General features: G+C 40.6%; 1 protein-coding gene across 1 annotated transcript in view; it reads left to right on the top strand.

Annotated features, from left to right (window-relative positions):
- Nucleotides 1-13,703, top strand: part of cacna1ib (calcium voltage-gated channel subunit alpha1 Ib) — a 208,259-nt gene extending 194,556 nt beyond the window's left edge. Inside the window, exons 36-38 of the mRNA XM_078270804.1 lie at nucleotides 534-714; nucleotides 7,019-7,233; nucleotides 12,315-13,703. Of these exons, the coding sequence (XP_078126930.1) occupies nucleotides 534-714; nucleotides 7,019-7,233; nucleotides 12,315-12,950 (1,032 nt within the window). The 3' untranslated portion in view covers nucleotides 12,951-13,703. The remainder of the gene's footprint in view (nucleotides 1-533; nucleotides 715-7,018; nucleotides 7,234-12,314) is intronic.
- The last annotated feature ends 2,280 nt before the right edge of the window (nucleotides 13,704-15,983 follow it).

The following is a 15,983-nucleotide window of genomic DNA, read 5'->3' as shown; positions in this document are numbered from 1 at the left end:
GATACGTGTGTGTGTGTGTGTGTGTGTGTGTGTGTGTGTGTGTGTGTGTGTGTGTGTGTGTGTGTGTGTGTGTGTGTGTGTGTGTGAGAGCGCATGTCTTTTATATCTTCATCTTCCCATGAACACTTTGCTCTCGCCTCACAGCGGTTCCACCTGGCCTGTTTCATCGCTGCGTTATTGAAGGCCAGTTCATTTGATCCAGTTTACAACCAACATCAACAGCCGAGCAGTTTGAAGCTTTGAAGCCTGCAGTTACTGTTTTTTATTACCACGTCCAATTTTAATCAGACTTGTATAGATGGATAAAGGAAGGGACATGAAAAAGGAAACAAATTGTACTCAGATTTCCATTTTGGCAAGGCCAAATGAAAGGCTTCAGTTTGATATTCTTACTTACTCACTTACTCCAGTGAACATCACCGCACCTGGATATCATGTTTATTCTCTCTGAATCTTTTTGTCTCCCCTCTACTTTTCTTTTACTTGCTCCTCTATCTTCAATCTCCCTCTTCCTTTTCCCATCATGCTCTCAGAGGGGCAGCAGTGACTCCCATAGTTCGGAGGAGTTGGCCACCCAGGGGGGCTACAGGGGACTACGTCCCCCTAGCTCAGGAAGCGAGTGTGGGGTCCAGAAGTTGTTTGAGTTGAATAGTCTGTCGCTGGAGCAGCCAAGCCCGGCACATTGCACAGGTACCGGACTGCCCATGATGATTAGTAAGTACTGTCAACCAGAGTGAATGAATCTGTGCAACCCGTTCTCACTCCCAACTCGTAAAATACCGAGGCCTGGTCAGTGTCTCTCAGGGTCAGGGACGCACCGGGCAGAGCAGCAGCTCGGCCGCGGCGCTGTAAGATGACGTTGTATTAAGACAATGGTAGTGAGTAGTACAAAAGACAGAAAATCCACGTAAGGAGGTTGTTTGGGCTGATAGACTTTCAGCCAGGAGACCGGGGTCTGTGTCCCGCCTGTCACTGAAACATACCTTTTTTTAACCCCACCCACGACTTTTTGCAAAACCTAACTGTCCTGTTATTGTGCCACATGTCAATTAAGCATACGTCCCAACCCAGAGCGTCAGAAAGTGAGTCCCCACCAAGCCCGTCTAAATATGACGCCAAAGGGACGCGAGTCCCGAGAGCGTCAAAAAGTGACGCCAAGAGTCCCAACCAAGTGCGTCTAAATATGACGCTAAAGGAGACTTTTTCCATCAATAACAAACGCCCAAAGGCACCTGACCAAGCGTCGCTTTTTGACATGATGGAGGTGAGAATGTGTTGATCTGTGAGATACTTGGTGGCAGGTCCTGAAATTAAGTTCTTACACCTAAATAATAATAGATTTTCCTTGTATTCCTCTGTTAGCGTGTTGCTTTGGTCGGACACTTTGCATGCCCATTCATTCACCCTAATGTCCTCCCTAACAGTTTTTATGTCACTATATACATTGCTATACTCTATGCTTTGTTGCTGAACGTAACCAGTTTTATTTAAGTTATTTGAACAAACAACCAATGCTCTTGTATTTCTTATGAGTCTTATCTTTGAAATACTCATACACCACTACCAGATGCCTGTAAAGTTTGTTTCTGGTAGATAAATGTCCACCGACTGGTTACCTTAATACACTTATTAGCATTATGATTGTAGTCACAGTATGGGTATTAATGAATTAACACAGATTCCCTCAGGAAACATAATGGAAAAATACTTAGTGATGCATTCTAGTAAATATGTTAATATATTATTTTGCCTGTAAAACATATTCCTTCAACAATTTCTCTCTGCTTTTTGACCAAATAACAGTCCTTTTTGTGATTGTTGCGGGCAAAAATCCTTGATTATGCGGAACGTTTTCTTAAAAAATGCGATGGAATATGCGGGATATTTATGCAATTTTATGCGATGAAATTTCATCATGGCTTCATCGCGGGGTTTGCAGCTTTTCGACGATGTTCACGTTGCGTAATTACGTCACTTCATAACGTTCCCATGGCAACACGGGAAAATGGCTGCTGTGAAGTAAACGCAACATTTTTCAACTTTCTGCTAAGATATATGGGAATTTTTTGCAACGAAAATGCAGGGATTATGAAATAATGCAAGCCCCGCATATTTTGCGCAGAAATGGGCAATTTATGCGGCGAAGTCAATGTCTGATTGACATTAAAGTATATTGGAAAATTAAAACTCATTAAAAAGTCACTGTACGTACACACCGCCACCGACTTGCGCTTCTAAAGATACTGGAAGTCATTCATTTTCAATGGAAGCTGGCTTCTCTCAGCTGCAAGGAGCGGCAAATCTGTCGGCGTCGCGTTTTGAGCGTTTTGAGCGACCAGAGCGTCAATCAGAAAGTTGAAAGTAAGTCAACTTTATGGTAATGAGCTATGACGCGGTTCAGCGGTAAGCAGCGGCAAACGCCAGCAACCAATCGGAATATAGATGTCCTTCGTGCTGGCTGATTCCGGAGAAACATATGATGTAAACTTTCGTTCCTACAAAAAAATTAGTTTTGAGAAATCTCCGTTGCTGTGTTCCCTATCATTTATGATATGACGTTGTTTGCGTACAGGGACCAGTTAACGTTACCTGCCGGTCACATCGTCTATAAACAGGCCGCCCACAGTGAAGTCCTGCACGGATCAACAGCTGGCGGCTGCTCGCTCTGCCTGCATGCTGCTGCGGTTCAGCAGCTGAGTTAACTGCTAACAGACACCGCTGCAACCAACAACCAATACAAATTCTGTCATTATATATGTAATTTATAAAAGGTTTCTAGTGTCAATGTATTGGCCGTGCAGTGGCTGCTTGTGCTTTTTCCATGATCGAACATAGAATGCTGCTACGTCAGAGCGGCCAAAGCGTCAAACAGCTTCCCCGTACTTTTTGACAAGCGTCCTTGACCGGGCAGCCAGAGCTTCTTTGCAGCTCAAGTCGGCGGCGGTGTGTACGTACAGTAATACAGTGTGAACAAACAATTGTGTAAAAACTTTTTTAAACAGCAGACAAAGTAAAAAGTATCAAAGACACGTATGACACGTTGTAATATGTAAATATGACGCAAAACATGTTCAAGGTTTCTGACAATTTAGTAGTGCCATGGAGTAATGTTTCTGTGAGTGGATCCTTGATTTGTTTGATAAACTCACAAGGACACACAGCAACGCAGTTCACTTTCCTGTCACTGTTTTTTTGCTATTTGACTGATGAGCCCCATCAGCCCCACTATTCGGTGGCAGTGACAGGCCAGGAAAAGACCAACTAAAGGCAGGAAAGTAATAAAAAAGTAAAAGTGCAAACATGGATGTAAACAATGCAACATGTAAAAAATCTGCTTTGCAATTGTTTTATGAGGAGGAAAAATATGTTCGACACATTTGCACACAGTGCAATTTGGTGGGACGCACTAAAGATAAACATACATTTGTTTCTTTACAATAAATATAACATGACGTTAAACTCATTTTGAACACAATGATATATGCAGTCAAAGTCACTGTAAATGACCAGTACAATATAGTTGCATGTTTGGTGTACATTTTCTTGTACATAGACTCTCAACTTTTTGTGCTATGATATAGAATCCCATTATATATTTTCAATAATAAAAATGTAAATGAGAATCTAAGTAGTTTTCCTGCTTTTTGTAGATCATTTTTCATCCAACAGCAGCAGAATGGTTCAATTGAATCTTCCACATCATCCAATCATTTTAAAATAATCCCTCTCAGGATAACCTTTCATTAGTGTTTCTTATTATCCTTATCAGTGTTCTTTGTGACCCTCACTGGTATTTAACCACCGCGATTTCATTAAACCGTGACTTTGACGTGACATTGATAGTATCGTTTAAATAAGAAGCTTTTTCTAAACGTCTCTGGAGCCAACCCAGACGTACAAGGACGTGTCTCATATTCCACACCGTTGATTAACTTCCACTGCAATGAATGCAGTGATAGATGAGGCCAGCAGCAGATACACTGATGTTGATGAATGACATTTTATGGTATGCTCCCCCCCCCCTTAACATGACCATCATCATGGGAACAGGTAGAGAGATACAAGGCAAAGTCAATTCAGGGGCACTGTTCAACAGCACACAATATCACAGACTGTTGTAGACACGATGTCACTGAAGACATTGAGTTGTTAACATGATTTGTTTTCTGCCAACAACATTTTTTACTCCATTCGGTAACACTTTAATTGAAGGGGTGTGCATAAGACTGACATGACACCGCCATTATTATATTATTATATATATTATAGTGTTCATGACTGTAATTGTTACTGTCATTAAGTGTCATTCGGTAAATTATGACACTTTTAATGCAAAGTTAGCATTGTCCCAGATGTCTTTGTTATGACAACTTCACATTAACGAAGACAACAATTATAGTTAGCTGCCATTAGCTCTGTTAGTTGTAACGTTACAGCTGTCCAATTAGCTAGCTAGCGGACTCAGCCCTGGGCTGCAAAGAGCTAAATCCGGAAAGAAAACTATCTCGGTAACGTTAGTCGTAAACTGGCCTCCTCCATAAGTCTCGGAGGCTGTTTTTAGTCCCGGTCTGGCGACACCGACTCAGCTAATTGCTAGCATGGCGGATAAATTGAATCCGATTGAATCGCTCCGAAACTGCTTGGTGGAAACCCAGCTTCACACACATTCAGCGCCAGTGTTGGGCAAGTTACTTCCAAAATGTAATACATTATAGATTACTAGTTACTGTCATTTGAGAGTAATTAGTTATATTACAATATTACTGTCTCTGAATGCATTACACTACTTTTGCATTACTTTTGAGTTACTTTCACCAAAATAACAGGGGAAGTTTGACTTGGCAGCTAGCTTGTGAATTTATGAATATTTTGTATAATTAATATAAATATGCAAAGTAACTAAAGCTATAAAAACATAGATAAGTAAAATGTATAATAGGAAAGTAGGAGAAAATGTTCAATTATAGTGTGATTAAAACTCACTATTTACATTATTTACAGTACTTGAGTTACAGCTGATTTGTGAAAAGGTAGCCTCCATCCATCCATCTTCGTCCGCTTATGTGGTATCGGGTCGCGGGGGGAGCAGCTCCAGCAGAAAAGGTAGCCTACACAACCTTATTTAACAGTAATTTTGTTTTACTGCGAACCATCACAGGAAGTGCTTTTATTTGTAAGTAGGCTACACGGAAGTTGTCTGTTGTGTAACCTACTCTTGCTAGCTTACTGAGATGCAACATGTCCGTCAGGCTCAAGTTGTTCACTTTCTTGTTTGTAAAACTGCAAGATATTGAACAGTAAATGGTCACAGTAAAAGACAAGCGTTTTTGGTCGTCATTCAAAGCCATTCCACTACAGGCATAGTCACTCTCCACGGCTGATAAAATGCAATGATATTTACGCGTAGCAACATTAACATTAATTCCCGACATGTCTGTCAGCCGCTGACGTACCGTCACCTGTTGGGACATACATGCTGTCCGTACCGTCTCTGGTTCTGGCTCTGACCGCGGGAACAGACACAGGACAGCTCACTTCAACACAGCGTAATAACTCCAGAAAATAATATCCATCTCGCAAATGTATTTGTCTCTGCAGTCATCTCAACCATTGAATACAGCGACAGGAAAATAATACGGCTTTATTTTTTCCTGTGAAAAAATGTGTCACGGTGTTGGTGAATTCTTAAAAAAAAACAATGCACCACTAAATGTTGCGTTAAAATGCGTTGTAACTCGCGTTACTGAGATTGTAACGAGTATAATATTACCGAAATTTAATTAGTAATGCGTTATATTACTGCGTTACAGCAAAAAGGAATACATTACTGTAACTGCGTTACTTTTGTAACGCGTTACTCCCAACACTGTTCAGTGCTATTGGCTACAATAAACGCTAATCAATATCTGCGATGCAACAAGTCCCTCCCTACTCGTTGCTTTTTTTGGTTTGATTGGTTAGGTTTAGGCACTAGGAGTTCGATTGGTTAGGGTAAGAATACCTGGGTTGGCCAATCAGAGGCATCTCAGACAATGCTAACTTTGCATTTAAAGTGTCATAATTTAACAAATGACACTTACTGACAACAGTCATGAACACTCAAAATGACTCCTGCATGTTCATGACAGGTGTCATTTCATGATAATGACGGTGTCTTAAGCACACCCCTTCAAATAAAGTGTTAGCCTTCATTCTTTATCTCAGAGACCCATATAAAAGATCAAACTAATGTGATTATTTAATTTCCTAAATGCTGAGTTTTGGGGGATACTATAATACTTGCTCTAAAACTCTCTAAAATGTGCTAAATGTAGGTTAGGATAGAATGTTTGATTTTTCTCCAATGAGTTACATTTTTGTTTTTTTATATATATAGTGAGTTTTTCAAACAATGGGGGTTTTTCTTTAGAGCAACATGTCCATCTTTACAACTTTCATACTAAGATGAAACAGTGTATAAAGTTTAAAACATTGATATTTTGTTTTTAGCGTTAAAATTGTCTTTACTTAGATGAGCAATGATGAGAGCAAGTCTTACAATTTCAAAATAGTATATATTTTGGGTGCAATAATAAAAATAATAATAATAAAAACTTTAACAGAACCTGATGACGGCTTGTACAGACAGAAAAGAATGAGGCCCAGGACTCAAACTTGTGTCACATCACTAGAACTCCCCATGGGAAAACAAAGTAGTCTCGACTTGTTAGGTAAGACCTAAACCAGTGTAGAACTGTGAGAGAGGCAAAAACGTTTCTGGCCTTTCTCTAAGGAGATCATTATCAAAACATGATACTATTGAGTAAGTGTGTTTGATGATCTTGCATTGAGGTGTTTATAAAGCATCAGTTATGCGTTCTAGATAAAAATGTGTCAATTGTCTATTGATTGTCTAAATGCTAACATTGTCAGAGGCATTTATTCCTTGACAGGAAATGGTACAGTAAAATGGAAACAAAACTAAATACACAAAAATAAACAAAAATGGCAAAATTGTCACTGACATTTTGTTTTTCAGACGGAGATAGAGGAAGTTGCAGTGGAGGTGGTGACGGTTCCTCACCCGTCTTCCACCTTCCGGTAGATTTCTTCCACCCAGCTGCTGCGGCTCACCCGGGCAGTCCTGGGAACGGCGTTAGCCCAGTAGACAGAGGGCCGTCCCGGTTGCCCTCCCCAGCCTCCTGGGCCTCTCTCCGCTCACCCGGAGCCAACAGCAGACCCTTGAGCTTTCAGGTATTACAGACAGATGAATGGATGGATGGATAGACAAATAAGGACCTGACATCAGTACCTCTGTGCAACACATCAGTGACATGATGGAACAGTGTAAATAGATCATTCCTAAGAGAATGTTCAGTGAACCAAAGTTGTCATGCGTCAAAAACACTGCAGGCAGTCAGATGGGATTTGCCAAATGATGTATAATGCAGAATGAGCGTGTGAACCCAAAAACCGGTGATCTGGAAACTTCATACTGTAACGTGGCTTAATAAATGTCTACACACAGTAATACAGATACTAATAACCAGTGTTGGGCAAGTTACTTCCAAAATGTAGTACATTATAGATTACTAGTTACTGTCATTTGAGAGTAATTAGTTATATTACAATATTACTGTCTCTGAATGCGTTACACTACTTTTGCATTACTTTTGAGTTAGTTTCACCAAAATAACAGGGGAAGTTTGACTTGGCAGCTAGCTTGTGAATTTCACCACCGGATCAATAAAGTCTCCTCTTTATCCACTTTAATACATCATAGATTATTCATAATATTTTGTATAATTAATATGAATATGCAAAGTAACTAAAGCTATAAAAATAGATAAGTAAAACGTACAATAGGAAAGTAGGAGAAAATGAAAATATTCAATTAAAAGTACCTTACATTGTATTGAAGTACGGCATTGTTGTAAAATGTTTGTTTAAAGCACTTGAATAAGAAATTTATGTTGTTTAGTTTAAAACACTCTAAAGGAAATGGTCAATTATAGTGTGATTAAAACTCACTATTTACATTATTTACAGTACTTGATTTACAGCTGATATGTGAAAATGTACACAACCTTATTTAGCAGTAATTTAGTATTACTGTGAACAGTCACAGGAAGTGCTTTTATTTTGAAGTAGACTACACGGAAGTTGTCTGTTGTGTACTCTTGCTAGCTTACTGAGATGATTGTGAGACGTTTGTCAAGCTGAGTTGGTCACTTTTTGGTTTGTAAAACTGCAACATATTGAACAGTAAATGGTCACAGTAAAGGACAACCGTTTTTGGTCGTCATTCGAAGCCATTCCACTACAGGAATAGTTACTCCCTACGGCTGATAAAATGCAATGATATTAAATGTAGCAAGCCTCAACATTAATTCCCAACATGTTTCTATATGTCAGCAGTTCGGACACACTGCTGTCCGAGCTGACGTACCGTCACCTGTTGGGACACAGATGTTGTCCGTACCGTCTCTGGTTCTGGCTCTGACCGCGGGAACAGAAACAGGACAGCTCACTTCAACGCAGCGTAATAACTCCTGAAAATAATGCCCATCTCGCAAATGTATCTGTCTCTGCAGTCATCTCAACCATAGAATACGTGGTGTTGGTGAATCCTTTAAAAAACAATGCACCACTAAATGTGGCGTTAAAATGCGTTGTAACTTGCGTTACTGAGATTGTAACGAGTATAATATTACCAAAATTGTATTAGTAATGCGTTATATTACTGCGTTACAGCAAAAAGCAATACGTTACTGTAATTGCGTTACTTTTGTAACACGTTACTCCCAACACTAACACACACAACTGACAAATCTGTCCGCAGTAGCTGAGCTGGAACATCCCTTTGGCAAATTTTCCACCCTCCCTTGATGTCCTAATGTTGTGTGAAACTGCAGATAAATTATTTATATATTTTATAATTAAAGCTATGATCTAATACGTATTGAATCTAACACCTCCCCTGTGTTGGCTTCTGCACGAAACAAAACGAGAATGAAAGGGCCTTTTTTTAGTTCCTGTGTAACCATGGAGACAGATTTTTCTTTGTTTCCCCTCTACCTGTTTGGTTTGTTTAGCTTGTGCCTGAGTGCCTCTGTGATCCTCAGCTGCTACAGCAATGCTCTGCGGCGCTCGTCCAATTAGCCAGGCCAGCCCTGAGCCTGATACCGACTCTGTGCTCACTGTTCTTCTTGGCTCACAGAATGAACAGGTTTGAACAGGTTATGTTTTAAACCTCTCTTTTATCTTTAAACCAAGATTAAAATCATCCCTTTTGCTCCACCTTTTCAAAATCCAATTTAAACTCTAATCTCTATCTTTTTAAAGGGCTTTTTTAAAACCTTCAACAATTGGAAAAAAAATAATAATAATTGCTGCATTGACAGGCAGCGTGGATAGAGTAAAATGAGCACAGTCCCTGGAAAAAAATAAATAAGGAAACGACTCATAGTCAGATCTATGTAGAAGATAATTTGTACTGAAATATAAACAAAACTCAAAAGGAAAGTTAGACCTGCCAGCAAACATGGGAGCTAGCAGAATGGTGTTTGGATTGTTTCAAAGGGACATTTGAGCATTTCTGTCATGCCAGTGAGTGTAACGAGTGAAAACGATAGCAAACTTTGAAGTGCAGCGCTGGTTGTGTGAAATGCCCATGGTACACAGGTATTTCCTTATTTCTTTTTCTTTTTTCTTTATTTAGATTTTCTCTCCAATTATTTGGGCAAACACAGACCATGAATGATTGACATTTCCATCACTCTCCTGTTGCACAATGTATGCCCAGAAAAAATAGACAAAAACATCAGAAAAAGTGAAAACAAAACTTGGGATAAAAGTGGCAAAAAATTTGGGGAAAAAGTGACAAAAGTGTCGAAAAAGACGACCAAAGCGTTTAAAAAAAAAAAAAGGGTTACACTTTACTTGAAGGTATCTACATAAGAGTGACATGACACTGTCATGAACGTGTCATAAACATTATAAACAAGTCATGAACGTTCATAATATAACGCTTCTTTTAGTAAGTGCCATTCGGTGTTGTCATGACATGTTATGGTTAGGGTTAGGGTGTCATGTGTTAATAACAGTGTCATGTCCAGTGATGGGAATAACGGCGTTATAAATAACAGCGTTATAAATAATGGCGTTACTAACGGCGTTACTTTTTTTCAGTTACGAGTAATCTAATTGATTACTCTTCCCATCTTAATAACGCCGTTACCATTACTGCCAAAAAATGCGGCGTGTTACTATATTAGAAGCTGTTTTTTTTCATCAGACCAACTAGATCTCTGAGTCTGAGCCGAGAGGCTAATACTTTTTTTTTTACTGTTCTTCCTTTGTTGGTGGGCAGTGCACGACACAAGCGCATGAATGCTGACGATTGGCTGAGGTTGAGTAAAATGTCATGGTTAGCCAATCAGAGGTAGAGTTGGGCGGGTGTTTGAAAGCACGCATAGTCAGACACACAACAAACAACACAAGCGAGCGAGTCAGTCAATGAGAGAGAGACAGGTATGGCGTTATGAAATCAAGGAGAGGATTAACTTTTCCTGCTCCAGATTTCCCACCGTGGTCAGAAAGAACAGCGGAGACACTTTGTTTCTCTCACTATGACTCTAGAGACGCTACCCGCTCCAAAGCTAATCGCTGTCACTCTCTCACTTCTCCCTCGCTCTATCACCTACTCCACCTACACACACACACACACACACACACACACACACACACACACACACATGCCAGCTCGACGCACACACCAGCGCACAAGTATAAACATCAGGCCACTTACGTTATTTGCACTACAAGGAGTGTATATATGTGTTATTTGTTTTTGGTATAGTGCTTAACAAGCATCATTTAATGTTGCCCAGTTGTGGCCTGTTGAGGTGCTGTGTTGTTATTTGTATCGATCCACTATATAAACATAATATCTACATACATGGCATTTGATTGGAGGCTAGTCTCACTTTGTCCCACAGTAACATTAAAATAGTTTAGATTTGTGTACATTGTTTCTGTTAATAATGTATTGTATTAAGTGTCCATTTCATTATAATATTCAGATTTATCATAAATAATTGAACATGCACATGTATTTTAAGTTCCATTAAAGAGGGGTAGGTGGAGGTGGGGTCACATTTGAGCATTTCAAAATGTACTTGAAAGTAACGCAATAGTTACTTTCTGAAGTAACTAGTTACTTTCATAATTTGTAACTGAATAACTAATTTAGTTACTTTTTGGAAGAAGTAACTAGTAACTGTAACTAATTACTTTTTTAAAGTAACTTGCCCAACACTGGTCATGTCACTCTTATGTAGATACCTTAGTAAAGCGTTACCAAAAAAAGTTTTAATTGTAAATTTTGACCCAGAAAAACTCAAAGTTGCATGGTCGACGGGAAGACAACACAAGGGTTAATGGTAAAGTAATATACCAAGTAATATATGTTATAAACGACACTTAAAATAATTTGTCATACTGTATTTTATGGGAATTTAAGATAATGTACGACTTCGGTTTGAGTTATTTAACTGAATTTATTGATCTAGGATTTTATTAAAATTGTGGAACACAGATGGGATTAACTTTAACCCTCTGAGGTCTAAGGGCATTTATTGATATCTTCTTTAATTCTCCTTGAATTTTCCTTTGAGTATAACCTGATCCCCATGTGTTTCATATAAAAATGTTCGGAACAAACTCCGCTTTCTGTGTAGTGATGCCCAAACGTGTTTCAGAGCGATGTAGAAAGAGATAATTTGGCCCTTAAGTGGAAACATTTTTCAAATCTCTTGTGAAAACATACCTACACTCAATTGTTTTGGTGCTTGAAATGAGTTTACAAAAGTCTTGGGTTCACAAAAGTAGCGTAATATATGAATAAAATAGTAAATAAATGTCTAAAATGAAATTTGGTAATATCGCTTTTAGAAGAGGAGTGTGTCTTTTAGCAACACTAGAGAACTGTTACCTTTTTGGTCCCCCTACAGGTTGGAAGCTGAATTGTCCATTACATTACACTGTCCAGTTCATTTGAACTACAGATCTGCTACCCGATCTGGCAAACTTGCATAATGTAATGTAATAGACAATTCCACTTCCAACCTGTAGGGGGACCGAAGCGGGAAAAGTTCTCTAGTGTTGCTTTAAACCTGAATAATCTTTTTTTTTTTTAAATGAAAAGCTTAACTTATTAACCCTAATTTAAAAAAAAAAATCATATTGGTGCAAGCCAGTAATAATCTTTTGCGTACTAAAGACCTAATTGTCTACTTTTATATTCTTTCACCACCTCCCTCCTCTGTGTGCAGCACCCGTCCCAGAGTGACTCCTCCCTGGCCACAGGCAGTTCAGAGGGCAGCCTGCAGACCACTTTAGAGGAAGGGCTCAGCTTCAGTGTGTCCCCATCTCGAGATCTGGAACTCCCCAGCCACCCCTCACACCCCCGGGCACCGGCCACAGGAGACCAGGGGCGGCCTTTACTAAAGAGACGCAGTACTACTTTTACCCTTCAAGCCACCAGGGGGCATCAGAGAAGCCAGAGCAGCAGCTGCGGCGGCGGCAGCACCAGCCCCGGCTGCCCCCGGCAGGACTCCATGGACCCTTCGGATGAGGACGTGGGCACGGGGACGGTTGGGGACGGCTGCCGCCAGACCCTGAGCAGCGAGCCCTTGTCAGAAACATTAAACAGCGTCTCGCTGACGTCGCTGCTCACCCCAGGCTCTCTGGCGCCCCCGCCGGTGAAGAAATGTAACAGCACAGGCTCCCTGGACCAAACCAATTTATCTGCCCGGAGTAAAGACAGCCGCCACCTCTGCGGCATTGATGCCCATGGTTACTTGTCCAACCCCTGGACGGAGGGAAGGGCAAGTGGCGGGGAGGAGGACGGTGATATCACAGGCTTCAGCAGCCGGCCCACAGACACAAGCTCCAGGAAAAATAGATGAAACACTTGTTGCCTCTCTTGTAGTGGAGCTCTTTAACCATTTGCATTTCCGGAACCTTGAACAGAACAGAACAGAACAGGAAGAGACTTTTAATAATGACCTGTGAACCCCGATTCTGAAATTCTCTCTTGTCCTTGAGTCGACTGTTCTCTCTCTCTTTCCTCCTAGGATCTGGCTGCTTGGGATAAGTCATTTCTCAAAAGAACACGGTTGCCTCTGAGTTTTTGACAGCCTCTCTTTTCCGCAGGATATGCAGTCGCTTTGTGAAAGGACTTTAACGATAGTGACAAGGGGCTTAGCCTTTTAGCATAGCCAGGGTTCAGCCCTGAAAGATGTGACAGTTGTGGGCTTTACAAGTGAGCCATGGTGAAATACAGAATATTTGGAAGGCCATTAAAGAGACAGGCTTGAAAATGACAGTGATTGATGGATGACCATAAAGTGATGATATTTATATGAAAACTGCTGAAAAATTTAATTTAAAAAAATAGATTGCTTGCCCTCAAACTTTGTGCAGATTGTAAGATTGGACAAATGGCAAACTCTAAAGCTTCTTTTGAGGAAGAACTGAACTTTGTACAGTTTTTTTTTGTAATAACAACTGCTAACAGTAGCATCGACCAACCCTTTTTCCTCTTTAGCAAATTCGGTGGGTAACAGAGAATTGAAATGTTGTTTTTATTTTTATTTTTGTTCTGTGTTTTTTTTTTTTTTTAACTTCAATTTGTTGAAGTTGTGTGAATGTAGACATGTCTGTCTCCGTTTGTGAGGGAGACAGACCAGGACAAGCAAAGGAGACTGGCTAGCCTGGCTGCTGAGAATGCATGTGGGTTGTCAGGGGAAGCGTCTGCCACTTTAAAGCTACATTGTGTAAGAATTTCTCCCATCTAGCAGTAATATTGTATATGACAACCAACTGAATATTACTTTCTAGCCCTTCCCATTCCAAGCGTGTTTTAACTGCTATGGTGGCCAAACCCAAAATCATCGTTTACACGCAGCTGTTCTAGCCACTCCAATTTTAACTGTGGTCTTGTTGCTTTGCCTGTCGCGTTGTCGTTTTAATTCTCTTTTTCGCTTCCTTGGCAACTCCGTTACATGTCCTTGAGAATAGGCGTGATCCTCCGTCTTCAACAGGCTTTCAAATCTCCCGGCAGTCGCGCGTAATCTCCCGGCTGGCATTCGTCACGGTGCCACTAATGTATTTTAAAGGTGGAGGCGCAACATGGCTGCCGCAATTCGAGCGACTCGCTCGTATGTATTCTGAATGATTCTAAATGTCAGATTCTACGCTTACAAGAATACTTTGATTAGTTGGTGGAAGTAATGACACATGAATGAGTACATATTTGTGAAAGAACAAAGGGTTTTTTGCTAAGAATCAACTCAAAAAATGACACAATGTAGGTTTAAAGTGGACTTTGTGCTTTCTACATACCCATGAAAGGGCTAAATGTATTGAGTGCAGACCTGGGCCAAAACCTATTGGGGAATAATCTTTTGCTACCTAACAGACTGTTTAAAAGTGTCTTTTAGGTACAACCATTACTTTCAAAGACTTTTCTGATGCTAATAATATATATAAAAGACAGATGTGTCACTGAAATGAACATTGACTTGTAAAACTATTGGGCAGATTTCTCAGAAAACATTTACAAGTTCCTCAAATATGTATTTAACAGATTAAAACACAAAATTATTTGAAATTAGGTAATGATACCCAACAGATCAACAGACTTTCTCAGCCCCTGCAACCTCTACTTACATGTTAAATGTGCAGTAGTGATTCCTGCAGATCAGAAATATATTTTACAAGGCAGGGAATGAACAAAATACTATAAAAACATTTCAATATAACATGAACAGTATGGGCTTTACAACAGTAGGAGACAGTTTGATGTCATCCGAGTTGTCCCTCACACACCAACAGTGTCTACACTTCAGACAGTAATTGAATGGGACCAGTGTCAGCGAGCTCAGGGGACTCAAAAGCACGATCAGCAGCAGAGGTAAAAAGGTAATGAAGTTTAGTACAATCTCAGGCGAAAGGTATCAAAAACAGGAGGCGAAAGACATGGTCGTTAAACGGGCTATAGGTCTAGAAAACACTGGGAAGATACACTAGGAAATAACGCTGGGGAGTGAGACACGAAAGGTACTACTATACAATACACTTCAACAATCTGGCAAACTTAGTTGATAGCTCCTCCGAGGAGCGAGCATCGAGGAGGGATCGCTGAGGAGCTCTAGGCGAGGATACAGGAGAGCAGCCTTCCCGGATGCCGTGCAGCTGAAAGAGTTTCTAACTCCGCCCAAACAGCTGACGAATTAATGTGACACATCAGAGGAAAGGACGTCTCATCCCTCCAAACACATTTGCTCGTTGCCTCTCTCCCCTACCATGATTTTCTTGCTTCTCTCCCGTGCCTCTGCGGTGGGAGGGACTAAGACGCGAGGAAAGGAGGCAAGTGGAGGACTCGAGGAGGCAATTTAAAGGTGCCGTAGGTAGGATTGTGAAGATCCAGGATTTATCCAAAAAATTTGAACATCGACAACTTCTCAGTCCCTCCCCCCTTTCTGCTAAAGCCTAAACGGTCTCCTAAGCCCCTCCCATCACGGGGGAGAGTGAATGTGTGTGCCTGAGCAGTGATTGACACGTAGTTAGACACCCCCCCCCTGGCCCTGATTGGTGCATCTGAATCGCATTACAGGCTGTAGGTGGTGCCAGAGGAGCTGGATTTTTTTTTTTATTACCTGCTTTATGTAGTTCTACTGGAACATAGGGTCAGTTTCAGAAAATATGACAGAAAGTTAGTTTTATAAGTCTTACCTACTGCATCTTTAAGGGCTATCGGTGCTTCTCATGTCATTTCCGCCTCGACCTTTCTCTCTTTCTCGCGTCTCAGTCCCTCCCACCGAGGAAGCACGGGAGAGACGCAAGGAAATCATCGGAGGAGAGAGGCAAGGAGCACATGTGTTTTAGAGGGATGAGATGTTCTTTCCTCTGAAGCGTCACATGAATTCGTCAGCTGT

The sequence above is a fragment of the Sander vitreus genome, chromosome 2, assembly GCF_031162955.1.
Source record: "Sander vitreus isolate 19-12246 chromosome 2, sanVit1, whole genome shotgun sequence".
NCBI classification, from domain to species: Eukaryota; Metazoa; Chordata; class Actinopteri; order Perciformes; family Percidae; genus Sander; species Sander vitreus.
Note: the sequence above shows the minus strand (reverse complement) of the source record. Positions and strands in the feature narration are given on the sequence as shown.